The sequence below is a fragment of the Stigmatopora nigra genome, chromosome 10 (assembly GCF_051989575.1).
Source record: "Stigmatopora nigra isolate UIUO_SnigA chromosome 10, RoL_Snig_1.1, whole genome shotgun sequence".
Classification (NCBI taxonomy): Eukaryota; Metazoa; Chordata; class Actinopteri; order Syngnathiformes; family Syngnathidae; genus Stigmatopora; species Stigmatopora nigra.
This window is the reverse complement of record NC_135517.1, coordinates 6,139,337-6,159,108: the sequence shown is the minus strand read 5'-3', so window position 1 is coordinate 6,159,108 and position 19,772 is coordinate 6,139,337. Positions and strand designations below refer to the sequence as shown.

At 39.5% G+C, this 19,772-nt stretch overlaps 1 protein-coding gene across 1 annotated transcript; it reads right to left on the bottom strand.

Annotated features, from left to right (window-relative positions):
- Nucleotides 1-3,697: 3,697 nt before the first annotated feature.
- On the bottom strand, nucleotides 3,698-15,672 carry LOC144203725 (myosin heavy chain, fast skeletal muscle-like). The gene is made up of 41 exons (XM_077727298.1): nucleotides 15,527-15,672; nucleotides 15,386-15,435; nucleotides 15,093-15,303; nucleotides 14,867-15,010; nucleotides 14,635-14,791; nucleotides 14,400-14,427; nucleotides 13,977-14,088; nucleotides 13,790-13,882; nucleotides 13,647-13,710; nucleotides 13,470-13,568; nucleotides 13,277-13,380; nucleotides 12,966-13,104; nucleotides 12,311-12,429; nucleotides 12,066-12,215; nucleotides 11,814-11,984; nucleotides 11,436-11,739; nucleotides 11,237-11,307; nucleotides 11,049-11,136; nucleotides 10,861-10,978; nucleotides 10,618-10,741; nucleotides 10,408-10,544; nucleotides 9,966-10,221; nucleotides 9,648-9,890; nucleotides 9,393-9,569; nucleotides 9,148-9,293; nucleotides 8,978-9,068; nucleotides 8,483-8,872; nucleotides 8,279-8,405; nucleotides 7,942-8,060; nucleotides 7,651-7,847; nucleotides 7,336-7,519; nucleotides 7,079-7,244; nucleotides 6,864-6,988; nucleotides 6,483-6,791; nucleotides 6,170-6,373; nucleotides 5,949-6,074; nucleotides 5,308-5,478; nucleotides 5,086-5,190; nucleotides 4,707-4,802; nucleotides 3,910-4,041; nucleotides 3,698-3,816 (listed from the first exon to the last, which is right to left on the bottom strand). Exons 3-41 carry the CDS (start codon nucleotides 15,294-15,296, stop codon nucleotides 3,796-3,798), a joined length of 5,811 nt encoding a protein of 1,936 aa, XP_077583424.1. The 5' UTR covers nucleotides 15,297-15,303; nucleotides 15,386-15,435; nucleotides 15,527-15,672; the 3' UTR covers nucleotides 3,698-3,795.
- Between the last annotated feature and the right edge of the window lie 4,100 nt (nucleotides 15,673-19,772).

Here is a 19,772-nt window from a genome sequence, read left to right as displayed (position 1 = left end):
GGACCATGACAGCCTAGTAAATAGAAAAGAAAACACGACAAAGACGATTGTTAACTTGACAAGGAGAAATATATCGTCAAGATGGAGGAAAAAAATGAGCTTTATATATAGAAATCTTTTAAAGATGTCTTTTTATTTTTAAACTGTCTAACTATTTTATCCGGCTGGCATGTCTGTTAGTTAAGTTTCGACATTGTTTGGGTCTTGACAATAATCTCTTTAATGCACTTTGGCACTGAGGAGCATCCAACTTTAGTACACAGAGAAAGCGCTCATATGTCAATGGTATTCTGTTACAGAAGCCTCACAAGTCTTTCCTGTGACAAAGGAACAAAATGAAGGACTTGTGAAAACAAGGATACCGTGCCATGACCGACATACTGGGCCAGCCTTCAGTCGGATCAAATCCCAACGTTAATTGGATTTGTTAGAAGACAATGGAGAATGCACCAATGCGCTTATTAATAGCTCCGTATCCGGTCATCGGATTACAGAGTGGCATTATCGAAAAAGGACATTCTTCCAACAAACAATAACAAAGCCTTCATTGTTTAAGCGGGAAGAACAAAGGAGGAAATCTGGATTGGATTAGAATTGAAAATGAAAATAAAATAAGACGTTGTACCTTCTGTTTGGTGCTGCATGGTCATCAATAATAGGAAAACCATAAAAGACTTGTTAGGATCAACTAAAAGGTCAACAATCAATGGTTTTCTAGCAAATTTTCACTTTTGGAATACAATTACATGCGTGGTGGCCATTGCATTGACTGATTCATTAAGTTATTTTTCATTATTTTATTTTATTTCCATGAATTATTTTAGCTTTATTTATAGTCTGCTCTTCTTTTCTATTAATGTCTATTTGTGACCTTGTTTTGTTTGACAGCAAATGTTGTGCTTATTTTGTTTGACCTCTGATGTCAGGTATTTAACACTTGTTGGAAGATATTTAGAGTCGAGTTTCCAAATAGTAGCTCGCTTGTTCAAATGACTAATGACATGTCGTCTGCAGTGAAAAGCATAATTGGACTGTTGTTTTGGGGGGAAATGTGCCAATTTCTGAGATAGGATTACCCACACCGTTTGAAAATGTTGGCATTCAAATGAAACAGTCTCTCTAGTCCAAGGGTGTCATTAGGTTTCATGTGGGCCAGACCATTTTAGATGTAATATTTCGATTTTTTTTTAAATTGGATTAAAAGTCCTAAATAGTCCGTTTTTCTAGATCTGTGTGGGTTTTCGCCGGGCACTCTGGTTTCCTCCCACATTCCAAAAACATGCATGCTAGGCAGATGGACTCTCTGAATTTCCCGTAGTGAGTGTGCATGGTTGACCTTTGTCTTCTTGTGCCCTGCAATCGGCTGACCACCGATTCAGGGTTACCCCCCGCCTCTGGCCCCGGAGACAGCTGGGATGACCCTAATGAGGATAAAGCAGTTCAGAAAATGAGATGAGATGAGATCAATATACAGTTTTACAGACAATATACCAGGGATTTCCCACTTTGGTTGTGACATCACCAGCCCAGTTGACGATCATGTGGAGCATTCTAGCGCAGTGTTCTCCTGTTGAAAGAATGACAGAACGCTCACACAGCAATGAGAGAATAGAAAGCCTATGGATAGCATGTTAATAGACTGCAGAAATCTACAGCTTATTTTGCGTGTGACCTCATCTGTTTGTAGAATTAGTAGTGGGCGGCGCCAAGGCAGCTGAGAAAGCAAAACTAATTAGCATCTAATTTCATTATTAAGCCTTTGGGATCCCTTTTTTTGACGGATCTATGTCCAAAATATGGTCTGCCATTATTTCAACGCCACTTGCTATATAGAGTATTTCATAGCAATTTCAACCCCATATCTGACCTCAATCAATGTCTATCTCATTGCTCATTTTCTGAACCGCTTTATCCTCACTAGGGTCGCGGGGGTACTGGAGCAGACTTTGGGCCAGACGTGGGGGAGACCCTGATTGGTAGCCAGCCAATCGCAGGGCACAAGGAGACAAACAACCAATCACTCATAGCTAGGAACAAGTTAGGATCCAATTATCTTAGCATGCATGCTTTTTGGGATGTGGGAGGAAACCCACGCAAGGCCAGGGAGGACACACAAACACCACACAATGACCACCGACCCGAGATCGAACTCTCGAACCCAGATCTGTGAGGCCCACGCGCTAACCACTCCCCCTTCTGCCTTTAAACGTTGTTATCATACGCAATGAACAGGTGAGCAGCTTCACATCTACTGGGTCTTTAAGAAAAGACACTCGTGTGTTTTATTTTTAAACTCTTTCTCTAAATGGTCTTGTTGCACTGTGACCGCTGACAGATTAAGTGAAGACAAGACCACCCTCACAGCTTGACCTTCTCCCAAGTCTAGCGTTTGTTCCCCTTGCGGGGCAAAAGGGTGGGATCGTGTTATGCGGCCTGTGGTAGTTTGCATTCTTTCCTTGTTGAAAGATGACACTGAAGTGACAAAGAAGGGGCGAGGGGGGCTTTGGGGACTGAAGGCGGCGGGCTTGACACCCGACAAAATAGGACAATATATTAAATAAAAATGTGACACTTGATCCGTTTTGCTGCCCTTGGGTGCTTATATGGAGGAAATACAAATATAGATGTCTCCTCAGCAATGCTCATAGCCTTGAGCTCTCATCAGTGAGCTCACACATTTGTTCCGTCTACTCTCTTTTTGTGGAAATGGCCTTCGGTATGGGATGGGCTCTATATCTTGTTTCATAAAAGGGTTTATGCTAAGACAGGAGTTAAAATTAAGTGAAAAGTTATATTTATATTAGAATAAACATTGCAGCTCTTATTGATCTACATGTCCATATTTGGATGAGGCGATATACCATAATATATGTTTTGATGATATACTGTGTGATAAATAAACATCTTTTTCTGGTTAATATTCTCTTAGACTCGGGTTATTTCATATCCAGGGACCTGAATAAATCACAACTGGGCTATTATTGATTAGTAGACATTTCAGGCTTCACCAATCTATAGAATTGGACTCAATAGGATAATCCTGGCATACTATTTATCTTCCAAAGAAAACTTAAGCTGTATTTTCTAAAGATTAATATAGATACTTCCACTTCCTCTCATTAGACCTGGCAGTAATTAAACATTTTAAAAAGTACTTTACCAGAATTTTCCCTGTATATAATTGGCCTTTGTATGTAAAAATGGCCCCTTTATTTTTGAGACAATTGAAAACAAAGTCTTAATGCACAGATGTATATTATATCATATGTGGTTTCAATCAAACCCTAGTATCTATTGAACTAAGTATATCTGGACTAAATGTTTATTTTTATCACAAGACCTTTCCATAGCACAATGATGCCCAAACAAAAAGTGTCATGACACACCACTGACACAAACATTAACACCACGTACACTAGATTTGCAGTTGTCTTAACCTGGACATCTTCCACGTGATAACAGGCAACACTTGAGAGTTCAAGTTATTTTAGACACAGCTAACACTTAGGCACCGTATTAATCACGTTATAACTGTGGAGCTCAGCTTACTAGTTTGATGGAAATAGAAAAATGCTCAATCTAATTATTTGAACAAAATTATTCAAAAAATCAAATAAACAGACCTTATTTGATATTTCGAATAATTTTGTTCAAACATTTGTATGGCCCCACTAAACAAAACAAGCCAAAACAAAAGTTATCCTTTTGCTAGCAGATTTATTTAGTACACACTTGAGACATTTAACAAAAGATCATATTTTATGATTTCTTGCAGTGTCTATTTGTGATTGACGCTCATTCTTCAGCATCCTTTCCCTTTAAAGGAGCACAGAAATGGGCATTTCAGTCACTTGATATATGTCGTCAATTTATCGCACGCGTCATATAAGTAAAAGTGAACAAACCTACCCTGCCAAAGTCACGGCTCTTGGCCCTCAGCTTATTGACCTGTGATTCGGCAATATCGGCTCGTTCTTGAGCCTCTTCCATCTCGTGTTGAACCTTCCTGTACCTGGTCAGGTGAGAGTTGGCCTGCTCCTCCTGGAAAGCAGAGTTCACAGCAATGTCACACAGTGTATACAAAGCACTATTATAATGTAACACTGATTTTTTTTAGCATTTATATTAACATCAGATCATTCAACTGTAAGGATTTTCTAAAATCATGTCTATTTCTCTCTAATTTAAGCTTTATATGATCCTGGTTTTCTTGTTTTTACTTCAAGGTTAAATGTAGGTGTTATATGTATTTTAAAGTAAGAAATTCACTGAATTCATTTTAGGAAAATGAAAGTAAAGTTGAAAGATTTAAACTATTTTCTATCTTTAATATGAATTTTAAGAAAGAAATACTATTTACTAAAGAAAAAGTCAGTTATTTTGTAAATCAGAATAGAGTACTACAATTAAAATTGGACATATCCAGTACATTTAACATGTATCATCATTATATTTGGTTTACTAATAATAATAAAATAGCTAAACATTCGAAAATGATCTATCTTCTGTATCAGCACCATGGACAGGTCACATTACAATTTCACACATTTTGAGTGGTCAATGAAAAAAACAGATAAATAAGCAGATTCTTTTTCTTTTCCCCTGACACACCTGCATATTACTTTTTCCACCTGCTGCAGCTATGCCACAAATCCAACATGGAGGACCAAAAATTTCCCACCCCTAGTAAACCATCTGGCACTTACAGAGTCCTCGCACTGCCTCTTGTAAGCCTTGACTTTCAGCTGGAGCTTATCCACCAGATCTTGAAGTCTTGCAATATTCTTCTTATCCTCTTCAGTCTGAAGGTGGCACATTAGACAACATACTATAGAGCATATTATAGAACATTGTTGAATTGAATAAAATTTAATGAAGCATCCCTAACAACCTGGACGCAAAAAAAAGTATTACTGTTGTTCGGTAGAATTCTTAAACTGGAGATGTTTAATATCTGTTTGTTCATAGAGTATTTATTTTTAAGTTATGTTTTACAAGGTGTGTAACATAGAAGTGATTAACGCCCTCTTGAGGTAGAAAAAAACAGACTCCGCCTATTATGAAGCACAATAAATCATTCATTACCTGATAGGACAGTTCTTTGACTCGCCGTTCATACTTGCGGACCCCCTTAATAGCTTCCGCGCCTCTTTTCTGTTCAGCTTCCACTTCGGATTCCAGCTCTCTTACCTTCAGCAAAAAGAAGACCAGATTTTTTCTAAACTTTCCAGGATCATTCCAGGACAGACTAGTAGATATTCTTGACAAAAACGCAATCCAAATGGATATCGACACCATAAAACATACCCGAGCCTCCAGTTTCTGGAGCTGTTTCTTGCCCCCCTTGAGAGCCAGGGTCTCAGCTTCATCCAAGCGGTGCTGCAGGTCCTTGACTGTCACCTCCAGGTTTTTCTTCATCCTCTCCAAGTGAGAGCTGGTGTCTTGCTCCTTTTTAAGTTCCTCTGCCATCATGGCAGCCTAAATATGGCGTAGTTTCAAGAAGACATGAAAGTGAACAAAAGCATTTTTAAATTTGTTCTATTTTAGGATATCTGATTGACCATAGAGTGCATTATTTTCTGGCAAAATTTGGTGAATGTTGTAAACTTGTTGAAAAATTATCTTTTGGATGGAAACAATCCAAAAGTCTAGAATCTAAGATAAAACTAAATATTTTAAAATACTAGTTCAAATCACTGAGCTTATTGTTGGTAGAAAACACAATGCTTTACAACATTATATAAGATTCTGTTCACTATTAGTCCAAGCTTTAACACTGCAATTATTGCACATTTTTTAGTGAAAAGGGATAAGAATATATCCCTAAATATTGTGACAATTTTGTGTGGATTGTGTGAACTGATTTCAACTAAATTGCACCATTTGCACTTTAAAAATTTGACCAGACGATGCATATCAGCAATGAACGGACATTATGAATTGCTTACGTCAGTGATGGCCTTCTTGGCCTTTTCTTCAGCATTTCTTGCTTCTTGGATAGAATCCTCAACTTCACCTTGGACTTGAGCAAGGTCAGCTTCCAGTTTCCTTTTAGTGTTGATGAGATTTGTATTCTGAATGAATGGAAAAGAAGCTTTTTAGATTTTCAAACATTTGAAAACCTATTTTCCACTCTTTTCAACTGTAAACATGACCCTGTGCTTGTTACCTGCGAGTGCAGCAGTGTCACGCGCTCACTGGCATCAATCAACTCAGCTTCGGCCACTTTGCGGCTTCTGTCCGTCTGTTCCAGAGCAACTCGTAGCTCCTCGATCTCGGCCATCATCAGGTTGTTCCTGCGCTCTACCATGGACAACTGCTCTTTCATTTCTGCGTGAGCCCTAACAGCCTCATCCAAGTGCAGTTGAGCATCCTAGATGCAAGAAAATACATCTTGAAGAGGTGAAATTACGAGTCCACTAAAGACCCACAAAGCATTGCTTTACTGCACTGTGTGGACATATTAACATTTTATGGTGTACCTTGAGTTGTCCCTGGAGGTTCCTCAGATGTTTCTGGGCCTCAGCAGCCTGGCGATTGGCATGGCTCAACTGAATCTCCATCTCATTCAGGTCTCCTTCCATCTTCTTCTTGATTCTCAGGGCATCGTTCCTGCTCCTGATCTCAGCATCCAAAGTGGTCTGCATGGTTTCAATCACACGCTGACTGTTCCTCTTGATTTGCTCCATTTCCTCGTCCTTCTCTGCAAGTTTTCTGTCAATCTCGCTCTTGACTTGGGTCAGTTCAAGCTGAATACGAATGATCTTCGACTCTTCATGCTCCAGAGTGGCCTGTGAAGGAGTTTATAGTAATCAAGATTTGGAACAAGACTATTTAAGTTAGAATATTGTAGTTCTCAGTACCTCTGCTTCCTCAAGAGCTGTTTGGACTTCGGCTCTTTCACTTTCAGCAATCTTTTTGGCTTTTTCCAGCTCATGAATTGTCTTTCCTGACTCTCCAATTTGCTCAGTTAGATCAGTTATTTCCTCTGTTGAAAAAATGAAGCATAACATTTCGATCTATCCTTGCATTTTTACTTTGAAGATGACATTATAAAGAAATGGGTAAATTATTTTACGCTGCAGGTTCTTGTTCTCTCTCTTGAGGGTCTCAAGATGGTCCAGAGATTCTTCATAGGAGTTCTTGAGTTTGAACATCTCCGTACTGAGTGAGCGGGCCTCTTTCAGGGCTCCCTCCAGTTCGGCCTGACTCTCTTCATATTTCTGCTTCCATTCAGCTAGAACCTGAAGGCATCACCATTAGATTATAACTTTATTTCATCCCGTATTTAGGAAATATCTTGGTTGCAGTAACAAGACAGACACAAGACCTGACCTTGTCAAAGTTCCTCTGCTTCTTGTCAAGAGTGGCAGCGACAGCATTAGCTCTTTCCACGTCAATCATCAGATCTTCAACTTCACCCAAAAGTCTCTGTTTGGTCTTTTCCAGAGAGGCACACTTTGAGTTCACGGCTTCAATGGACTCCTCTGCATCCTGAAGACGTTGTGCAAGCTTTTTCCTGCAAAGACACATCATTTGGTTCGAGGTCTTTTGGTACAGAGCCAACTTTGTGGAGAATGAGGTAGATGCACGAACAATATGCCCACAGTTTAAAAAAGAATAAAAAAAAACATTTGAAAACAGTCTTACTTTGCCTCTTCAAGCTCCTCAGTGCGCTGAATAGCATCCGTTTCATATTTGGTTCTCCATTGAGCAACCTCGCTGTTGGCCTTGGACATGGCTCGCTGCAGCTCAGCTTTAGCTTCCAGTTCCTCTTCATATTGTTCTCTGAGCAGGTCACAATCATGGCGAGAAGACTGAACAGCGTGGGCCAGGGCATTCTTGGACTGTTGACATTGCGCACAGGATAATTGTGATTAAACTGAGGATATGTATGACACTGTTTGATGCATTAAAGATAAGGGCATGAAAAAAAATCACCTTTGTTTCTTCCTCAAGTGCCCTTTTAAGCTCATCTATCTGGTGAATATAGGCCTGCTTGCCTCTTGTAAGCTGAGAAACCAGAGATTCCTTTTCTTCCAATTGACGGCCAATTTCCCCTGAAATAAAGAGAAAGTTGGGCCATCTCAAAAGTTTGTTCTTCTTTCATGTAATGCCTTTTGTAATGAAATAATTGCCTGGCAGTTGACAGGAAAGACTAGGGTATGATAGTGTGACATTTGAAATCATTGGCGAAGTGGAATGGGATTTCTGTCACCCTCAATAGCAGAACTTGTCTGCTTTAGTTTATTTTTTATGCTATTCCATTCTGACTCACCATTTTCCGTTGTCAATCTGGCTCTTTGAACATTGATGTCATTAAATTGACGCATGTGCTCGTCATGCTTGCACTTGAATTCACTTAATTGATCTTCTAGTGAACGACACATCTTCTCCAGGTTTCCCTGCAAAAAAATGGTAAGAACAATTAAATGAGGGTTAAAAAAGTCAAATTTAGTCAAATATTTGTCATGAACCTTACTTTGGATTTTGCAATGGATTCCATGTTGCTGCTGAGGTCATCAATCTCCATCTTGTATTCACTCTTCTCCTTCTCCAGTTTCTGCTTGACGCGCTGAAGGTTGTCGATCTGCTCACCCAGCTCAGCCACGCTGTCGGCTTGCTTTTTGCGTAAAGTTGCGGCAGTGGCCTCGTGCTGGAGGGTGGACTCTTCCAGGTCACGACGGAGCTTCTGGAACTCGGCCTCGCGCTTCTTGTTCATTTCGATCTGGACCGAGGTGGCTCCGCCGGCCTCCTCAAGGCGCTCGCTGATCTCCTCAAGTTCCCTGGCAAGATCAGACCGCTGCTTCTCCACTTTGGCACGAGCAGCCCGTTCAGCTTCAATTTCCTCCTCAAGCTCCTCAATACGGGCCTGCAATTGGATTGTAATCATGGAAACAATAATGGTCATTGAAAGGCATTCATTCATTTCCATTGAAGCAAGTATTAAATGAAAGTTATTTATCTTTGACTAGACCTGCAGTTCTTTGATTTTCTTATGAAGCTGAATCCCAGCTGACTGTTCATCCTCAATCTTGCCAAGAAGTTGGCTCATCTCAAAGTCCCTCCTTAATAATACAATTTGTGAGAGTTATACCAATAGGAAACATGGATATGATGGTAAATTCAACAGTAGATTTGACATACTTTTTGATTTTCTCATCAGACTGCTGCTTGTCATTTTCCAGATCCATAATGGTCTCATGGGCGAGCTTCAGATCTCCTTCCAGTTTCCTCTTGGAACGTTCAAGATCCATACGGAGCTTCTTTTCTTGCTCCAGGGATCCTTCAAGCTGGTGAGTTCATATGTTGTATTAAAAGAGCTCAAAGAAGTATTCACTTAGATACACACAATACTGTATAAACACCAACATAATAATCATCTCACTCACATCATCTACTTGCTGCTCCAACTTGGAGTTGGCTTTTGTCAGAGTGTTGACTTTGTCTTCCTCTGCCTGAAGATCATCTAGTGTCTGTTGATGGGCCTCTTGAAGAGCTTTCTTTTCTTTGGACAATTTTGCAATGGTCTCATCTTGAGAAGCCATCTCCTCAACCAAGTTTTTAACCTATGCCACCAAGGTTTATTCAAGGTTAAGCTAATTGCAACGAGGTGAAAATCCACAAGAGATAAACATCACAGCCACCTTGTTCTCAGTAGCATGCTTCTCCTTCTCTACTTTAGCCAAGGTAAGTTCCAGGTCATCGATGTCTTTCTTCAACTCGGAGCACTCGTCCTCCAGCTTCCTCTTCTTTGCTGTCAGCTCAGCATTGACCTCTTCCTCGTCTTCCAGCCTCTCAGAAGCCTCTTTGACCTTGGCCTCAAGCTGGATTTTGGCTTTGATGAGCCCTTCGCACCGCTCCTCAGCATCAGCAAGAGTTTCTCCCTCCTATGGTAGGAATGAAAATTGCTTAGAATATAGTGAGTAGAATGACATAAATACATCTCTACTTATTTCACATACAGACTGAATTTGGAGCTGCAAGTCATTTTTTTCTTGCAGAAGAGAAACCATCTTCTCCTCCAGTTCCTTCTTCTTAGATAATGCCTTGGAGAGGTCCTCCTTGGTTTTTTCAAAGTCTTCTTTCATTTGGGCCATCTCTTTTTCAGTTTCTGCACTCTTGAGAAGAGGCTTAATCTTGAAGTAGAGCTTCATCCATGGCCAATGTTTGACATTCATGAATGATCGAATATTGTACTGGATGGAGTAAATAGATTCCCTAGCATTGAGAAAGGGGATGATTAAGTTGGGTCCGTGAGGGAATTTCTCCAAACATTGATATGTAACAGTCCTGTGTTTAAATTTGAGGGATTTTGCACTAGGCATATAGATATCTAAGTGGCAGATCCATTCACCTCTGAGGTCATTAATAAAAACGTAAATAGAAATAGACTATCACCCATACCTCCTCTCCATCATCTTGACAAATTCTCGTCTCATGACATAGCCCCTGCACAGAGCTTGAGTCATGGTCACCAGTAGAACCAGTTTCTCATCTCTCATCTCCTCCAATGTACCCAGCAATCCAGCCTTGAAGAACACCTGTAAGGGAATATGGATGCAAATGTGATCCAGTCTACATGATACTTGATTCATACCACAAAGCATCACTCACCTTGGTATGGCCAAACTTGTACTGCGAGTGATCCACATTGATGGATCCCAGAAGTTTTTCAGAGGCCTTCTTGTTGTCGATGAAGTGTCCCTCTGGGATGACGCTTGCATTCAATACTTTGTATCTTAAAGAGTGCACGATGGGTTTAAAAGTTGTGAGTTTTTTTGTACAAATGAATTAATAGCAATAAGCTAACACTGCCACAATGCTCAATTGCTGTTAAATATGCATTGACTAAAGTACCTTTGCTTGAAGTCACCATAAAGGATTCTGCTAGGGAAACCCTTCCTGCAGATCCTGATGCCTTCCAGCACGCCGTTACAGCGGAGCTGATGAATAACCAGGTGATTCTCCATCAGACCTTGAACAGGGAGCACATTTCCAGCATGAAATTCACCTGCCACGCCAAAATATAGATGTTTAATACAGACCTGGTGTTTTCGATTCATTCGGAATCAAGCAACGCACGAAATGCGGGTGAGTGCTCCTCAAGTTGGTCATCAACTTTCCCAAATTTTCCTTAGGAAGAAACAATTACCAGATTGTCATTTATTAGAATATTTCGAGAAAATGTTTAAAAATAATTCAAAGTTTTGTTTTTTTGTAAAGTAAAACTTACCCTAAAGAGAGCTGACACAGTCTGAAAGGAACCTCCCTTCTTCTTGCCAGCTTTCTTTGCACCTTTCCCATCTGGAAAAAAATTTATGACCATTCTTTCCTTCATTTTTTAAAGCTGATTACCTTTCCATCTTGTTGCATATGCACCACCATACTCTCTTCTAATGTGGCATTTCTACTCGAGTAGAAGACAAACATACCGTCTGATGCGTGAGACAAATACAGCAAGGCCAACAGCTTCATTGAGGATTTCTGGAAGAGCTGAACAACCGAGTCATTCAGGGGGTCCTTGTTCTTGTCCAGCCAACCAGTGACATTGTAGTCAACAGTACCAGCGTAGTGAACAAGAGCAAAGTGTGCCTCAGCTTTGCCTTTTGTAGGCTTTGGCTTCTGGAATGGGGCACTTTTGCCAAGATGCTGGTCGTACAGTTTGTTCTTGAAGGTGGTGTCTGAAGCCTTAGGGAACATGCACTCCTCTTCAAGGATGGAGAAGATGCCCATTGGCTGTAATGATATTTTGTCTTTTAGTTTTGTATAAACGCATACATACCCAAGTACACATTGTTGTTTTGTATTACCTTCTCAATAAGCTCAATGCAGGCAGCCAAGTCCATACCGAAGTCAATGAACTCCCACTCAATTCCTTCTTTCTTGTATTCCTCTTGCTCCAGGACGAACATGTGGTGGTTGAAAAACTGTTGCAGTTTCTCATTGGTGAAGTTGATGCAGAGCTGCTCCAAGCTGTTGAACTTAAGAGAAATGAGGAATAGTTGATTTTTTTTTCATCCTCCTATGACTACTTGAAGAGTGTGTTTTTGGATTTAACTTACATCGAAAATTTCAAATCCAGCAATATCCAGCACACCGATGAAAAAGTTTCTGGGCTGCTTAGTATCCAGCATTTCATTGATTCTGACCACCATCCACAAGAACATTTTCTCATAGACGGATTTGCCGAGAGCCATTACGGCATTGTGAACCTAGAAATCGAAAAATCTCATTGTAACTTCTATTTGGAATGTCTTTTTAGGGGGGGAATTTAATTATATATAGTATATATTTTTTTCTTTTTTACCTGGGGCACAGTTTGACCTTTAACCACCATTTCATTGCCAACCTTGACTCTTGGATAACACAAAGCCTTGAGCATATCAGCAGAGTTGAGGCCCATGAGGTAGGCAATTTTATCGGCCACTGACAAAAACGGAGAAGACAAGAGATTATCATATCAAGTGCCAAGGCTCTGATGGCAATATTTGGACAAGTGCCATAGGACTGCAGACTATGCGAAGACCCGTCTGCTGTGAATGATATTCACTCTAATGCCATCAACATCCCTATATATATATATACATATACAATGTAACTAGAGAACACAAGGGGAATTTATAAAAGATCTTAACATACAGTAGAGGCCATCTGCTTGGGCCCCACCCTTCAACATAGCAGTGGGCATGCTGCTATTACGCCCAAACCATATCTCACCATAAACTATAGGTTATTAGCAGAGAATAATCCTTATTTGAATTTGTGACTAACTATAAACAGGGTTGACAAGAATGCCAATTTTAATATTTGATGTCAAATTAAACTTAATATTTTCAATATGTTTGAGTCATTGCTTGGCTATAAATATCCAACTCACAAAGTCTGGCCTAATGCTTGACTAGTACTGAACGTTACCATCATATTACATAAGAAAATGTAAATAAATCAAATAAATTCCTTACCCTCAGTGCCATCTGGCTCAGCTTGTTCTTCCCGCTGTTTTTGCTTGAACTTCATATTCCCATGATGCATCACAGCACCAGTTAGCTTATAAATGCTTACTTTCTCTTCTGCAGTGAAGCCCAAGATATCGATAGCTGTCTATAGGACAGATGAACAGACAAAAAAATCACGTTGGGTGTCTCTCCATTGTCACTGTAGTCATATAGTTAGTTAGTCAGTCAGTCAATGTTTGTTTTATAATAATACCATTGAAAAATACACACAATTTATGTGTCAAGACATTGTGTATTTTATCCGGTACAGTACTCACATCGGTGGCAATGAACTCTTCAATATCATTGATGCTTTTGACTGTAATTTCACCCTGACTAATCATGGGATAGTCGTAAGGGTTGGTGGTGATGAGCAAAGCCTCTGAAAAATATGTGCATAGTGAGTAAGTATGTAGGAATGGATGATAAAACTCAAAGTTTCAGAGAAATATAGGGCACAGTACTACAAACCTAACAACTCTGGTTTGTGGCCTGTTGTGAGTTGATAGAAGATGTGGTAACTTCTCTCAGCAGAGAGCTGGAAGGTCACTCTTGATTTCTCCAGCAGGTCTGAGTAACAGAAGAAAAAAAATAACTCGTTGATCAAGTACTAAAAAAAATTGGGGATTATGTGCGAGGCAAGCTTACAAGTTTCAATATCTGCTGAAGCCAGCTTCCCCGTTGTTCCAAAATGGATTCTAATGAATTTACCCTATGGTACCATGAGGATAAACATTAAATCTTTTAAAGGCACATTTACAAAGTACAACGTTGTTGCAGAGAAAACTTACAAAGCGAGAGGAGTTGTCATTCCTCACAGTCTTGGCATTGCCATAAGCCTCCAGTAGAGGATTTGCGGCAATGATTTGGTCTTCCAAGGAGCCCTAAAATTAACAGACATTATTTTTTTACTTTTACGATATTGTTTTTACACAACAAATATGTTTTTCGGCAATGTGATAGTATTCATTGTATTACCTTCATTTTGCTGGACGTTTGCTCAGCCTTCTTTCCTCCAGCCACTGCGATTGTCGCAAAGTACTGGATGACACGTTTGGTGTTCACAGTCTTTCCTGCACCGGATTCTCCTCTATAATTAAGTCAAGTTTTAAGACATTTAATCAAAGCAAATCAACTGTATACTCTACATATTGGACAAAAATATCGGAGAGACAATCATGTTAATTAGTGATTTGTTTAGTCCTTGAGAGCCTTCATACAGTCTCTTTTCCATGTTTCCCTCCACCAAAACGCCTGAATCACATAATCTGGATTGGTATCAATTTTCTGGACATCTTGCTGATGAGTTGATCATTTGATTCAGGTGTGGTACTACAGGCCCGGGGGAGAACATGTAAACTCCAGACAGCCACTGAAAATAAATTCCTTAAAACAACTTACGTAATGAGAATTGACTGGTTCTCCCGATCTGTGGAGAAAATGACAAAAAATATCATGAAGATAAACACCTTGAACATTTGAGGATGTAGTGTGTTAGAAAATAGATTGTGAACATTAATGAAGGAATGTTTGGAAACTTAATAATAAGCTGTTGTTTAAAAATGGAGGTCATGTAAACCCAAAGAAGGGAAATGGGTAATTGTTGGGAAGAGATACTAAATGATGCAAACGGTACCTTGGAGCATGAACTGATAGGCATTGTCAGAGATGGAGAAGATGTGGGGTGGGGCCTCAATCCTTTTTTTGCCTCTGTATCCATTTACAACAATGGTGTCATACACTGGGAGCCACTTGTAAGGGTTCACAGTGACGCAGAATAGCCCAGAGTAGGTCTGTAGAGAGCGACAGGTTTAATACCGACACCCATTCTCTTCGGTAAGCAAGGGTGTCAAATACTTCCTACTCACATAAATCATCCATGCTGCGTAACGCTCTTTGAGGTTGTACAGTACAGCAGGCTCACTGAGGTGGGTCATCATGGCCATGTCCTCAATTTTGTCAAACTTGGGTGGATTCATGGGGAAGATGTCATCATCTTTGACGGTGATATTCTGTCACAAAACAGGGAAGAATCTTAGCTAAATATGTCAATACGTATAAGGCTCTTTTTATTTGAGTGCAACATCCATTTACCTTCCCACCCTTGATTTCAACAGTGGCTTTGCCTGCGTCTTTCTTCACCAGTTTGCCCTTCACATACATCTCAGTGGGTTCAGCCACAAAGAAGGCCGTTTTGGCATCAAAAGGAGTGTTTTGAGCCTCCAACCTCTCTCGTTCTGGCTTCCGGAGGTAAACGGCTGCCGGGCCAAAACACTCCATTTCTGGGTCTCGACTCATGATGCCTCTTTACGGAGAAAAATATGAATGACGCAGATATTCAGGGATCAATTCATTTAAAAAAAGGTCAAAAATCACAGATAACGTACCTTTAACCTGCTCAGCGGTCCACCAGCTGGGTACTATAGATTGAAAAGTACTGTAATAGAACAAATAAGCCTCAGTAATCTTTTATCCACTCATCTTTTTTTCCTTTATCATCCATTGGAACAATGATATGAAACACTCACCTTGCTTGGCACCCTATCAGTCCAAAACTTTGGACGTGACAGAGGGTGGGACTTTTATACTGTTATCTGTGACCACCAAGGAGGAGCAGCCCTTCTGTTTTAGGTCAATGAGCTTGTCTTAGAAGAATGGTATCAGATGGCATTCCTACCTCATCATCCCAACACATGTGATGATGGAAAGCCATTTGAAAGAAAAACAAAACTAAAAATTTCTGCTATGAAAAAATGTGCAACGCGGGAAGAGTCTCCAATCTAATGATATTACTTTGCCACATGTGTGTGGTTTAGTTAAGCAATGTGAGAAATTTCAACCATCATTGACTTTTGGGATGCTCTGGTATTTTAGTAAAGATGCAAATAGAATGATTTGATATTTCTATTTAACATTAATTGTACTCAGGAGTCCATTTTGGTAATGTTTCATCATTCATAATGATCGAAAAAAAGACGTTGGAGTGGCTTCAAATATTTGTCAGTGACATTGTTTCAAACATCTCTTGTACTGAGCAGCCAAGATGTTGGTAAGGGCTAATTTAAGCACCCATTATGTTATGCTACTCTGTTGTGCTTTCTCTTCAAAAGATCCAGGACACCAAAAAAGGCACCGCAAAAGATATTAGGTTACAATAAAAGTGGATATTCTATATGTGTGGATTTTGTATAGGGTCTTATTGGGATTTAACGCAAATACCGTTCACAATTCACAAATTCCCAAGTGGTTACTCTTCCAATTGTTTATGAATTCGTTGAAGGCTTCTTTTAATTTCACGCCAGCTGGATTTGAGCATCACAGTCCCCCCAGGAAAAGTGTCCAGTCAGTGAAGCCCCCTTATTCTCAGTTTAATAGTTAGTAAAAAGCAGTCACATCAGCTGTGTTTCCTTTGAGTCTTCAATTTTTACCTGCATATAAAATATATACTGGGCCACTTTTTTAGGAATGATGAAATACAAGCTACAAGGTAAGTACAATCTTGATTGATTTGGTCAAAGATTGGTTGCATTTTAGGACAAAGCTTACTTTTTTGGTCAATAAAGTGTGATGCTAAAGATGATGTACAACAAACTCAGTTAAATTTGTGTATTTAGATCAAACTAAATGTTTAAGTCATGTAAACTGCTCCATTAATGCAAACTTGAAGTTTATAAATGTTTTGAGAAGGAAAATATAAAAAAAAACTTTGCACTTTTTGACCTGTCGAGGAATTCAATCAAGCAGTTTTCTCCAATTTCTCAAATCCATTGTAATCATACATTTCATTTTTTTGTCTGTCCTGTATTAAAAAAAAAAAACAGGGATGGAATTGTCTCCATTCTATGGTAAGACATTTTAATTCATTAATTCTAAGTAATGACCTGATTTTATAACAGTAGGGTTTTGCGGTAAATGTTTTGTGTTGATGTTTGTTTGTTTGTTTTGAAATCCATGGGTAGGTGTTAGGGACCAAGAACTCAAATTACTCATCATGAGAGTGTTGAACTTCTGATAGTATAGTAGTAACATATGAGTCTGACCCCAGCACAGACAACATGGATTCAGTTTCCATTTAGTGACGTTATTAATATGAGAGTGACGGTATAAATATGAGACTGACTGGCAACCGGTTCAGGCTGTATTATGGCTTTTGCCCAAAGTCAACTAAGATTTTCAAAAGGTGCACAGAGTCATAAAATTCCCTTAATTACTGACCTCCGATATAAAGCTCTAAAGGCCTTAATTTGGTGTCAGTGCAGTTACACAATTTGAATGTGTTAACTTTAGTACAACTGCACTTGTTGGGGAATTCTTAACACATTATAAAATTATGAAATGTGCTTCTTGGTGGGGAACGATACTGGACATGGGCTCCATAGACTAGGGGTGGGCAATCGCTGCAATCTTTGATGCAAAAAAAGTAGTGTGCATAAAAGTGTGAGGGTTCCTTTATTAAAGGGGATGAGAGGGGTCACTCTGATTGGTTGTGCATATTCCCCTCCTTCAAATGATATTAAATACAGTGGGCCAGTTGTCCATTAAATTAACAACACCCTCTATAAAATGTCTCTTCGTACAGCGCATCAACACACCAATTTGCACTATGCACAAACTGTTAACAAATCATTTAAGTTTATCATGTAATTGCATTTAAAAATACTGCAGTCTTAAGTGCACAGAGCACTGACATTTTTTTTTTTTTGGTTGGGAAAACACAAAGTAAAACTAGGGCGCCGTATATATATTTTACAATTGCTATTTCTGATAGCACCATTTGTCAAAGTTGACATCTTTACCATGAAAGACCATCTGCGCATTTCACACAGCAACTGCAAAGTTCATGCTAGACTGCTGCTTTTTGAAGAAGAAAATAAAGCAACAGGAATGTGACCTTTTGTCGGTGACCACCATAATAACAACAAAATGAATTGCATAATTTTGCACACATTATATTGTAATATATTGAATAATGTTCATTTATTTCAAGCTATTGTGGCAAAAACTAGCACAGCTCACTAAGAACAACATCAAAAAGGGCACTACATGACACAGCAATTTTAAAATCTTAATGGTTACACATTGCAAGCAATTTCAATTTCCTTACAGTAGCAAGTGTGAATGCTTCGTTGTTCTGAGTGTTAGGGTGCAATGTTTTGGCACCACCGCATTTTGATAGCACAAGCCGGTAACGTTAGAAGCCTGTTTGCACTCCAGCCATTTGACGCCCCTTAGGTGTTTATAAAGATGCCACTCAACCTCCACTTAAACTTTCAAGCACACATGATGCGTTACGAGTCTTCGACCGTATGATTGATGAGTGACATTAAACCAAAATATCTATTAGTTTCATCATAATGGGTTGTTTCAATGGCCCGTATGAATCCAAAAGAGCAAAAGTGTCACCGGCAAGCTCTGTTATTTTAAACAAGTGAGTCTCACTATGAGGCCAGTTGTCATCTAAATCGAGAAGCAGCCTTCAAAGTATCAAGTAAGAGCCACCTCCTCACCCCTTAAGCTCCTGTCTTTTCACACACTAATCCAAAGAGGGGCTGCCACAAGATCGACATCTAGCTGTGATCGATATCCAACGACAACCTCATAAATCCTGACATACCATTCCACTAAATGCAACAGAAAACTTGGCCTTATATGCCTTTTACAAATATTCTTCATTCATTCTTTCATTCATCTTCTGAACCACTTATTCTTACAAGTGTCCCAGGGGGTGCTGGATCTTATCTTAGCCAACTTTGAAGCATCAGGCAGGCAACACCCTGAATTTAGCGCCAGCCAATTGCAGGGAACATAGTACAGATGGACAACCATTCACAGTTGGGGCAATTTAGAGTCTTAAACAAGCCTAAAATGACTGTTTTTTTATGTGGAAGGAAAGCAGAGTACCCAGGGAAAACTTTTACAAGCCCAGGGAGAACATTTAAACTCCACACAGTGAGGGCCAACCTGGTATCGAACCCTCGGCGCGAGAACTGTGAGCCGACGTGCTAACCACTCATCGTCTCTTAAAAAAATTGTAATTCTAAAAAAAATGCTGTTGTTTTTTTAAATTGTCCAGCCAACACATGCCCAGTGTAAAATTCTTCAATAAAAAGGAAACCCAATCATCAAATAGACATGACATTTACTATTACAGTACTGCAAAACTCTCCAAAATCAATGTATTTCAATAAAAACTTTGCAGCCTATATGTATACAACATTAACAATTGATTTCAAGATCAATTCAGATTGCCATGTTATTCACCCTTCAGTTACAGTTCCTTATGATACACATTGGTTGTTGCTCCTTGCCAGATAAAAAAAAAATAAAAAAAATAGTCCGAGGAAGATCAAAAGGTCATAAAAACACAATAAGCCTGGTGGGCATGTGGCTTTGGCTTGAGCATCAACACCGACCTCGTGCTATATTTGAGTTTTGCCCTAATAAGACGTAAGATTTCAGAGTGGATATCGTGTGACACATATTTATTGAAGACAGAAGCTTAGTATATCTCATGGGTAACCCCTTTAGAATTTCTTCTTGTTTTTCACTGCTGTAAGTCGATCCCTTTTCCAATGGCAGCAGTCCCCAGTGTGTCTCCACACAGTTTTCAATTGTGCTGGCTCGGTGCCACATTCTCAGCAAAAACCCTCGGCTTACCGAGACCATCCTTGTAAGGGTCACCTACATCTAGGGAACATGGAGAGAAATAAATTGACTCTCCGACAATCGAACTTAAAGCAGTTGTCTTGTCGTCAAGTATAAATGTTGGGTTCG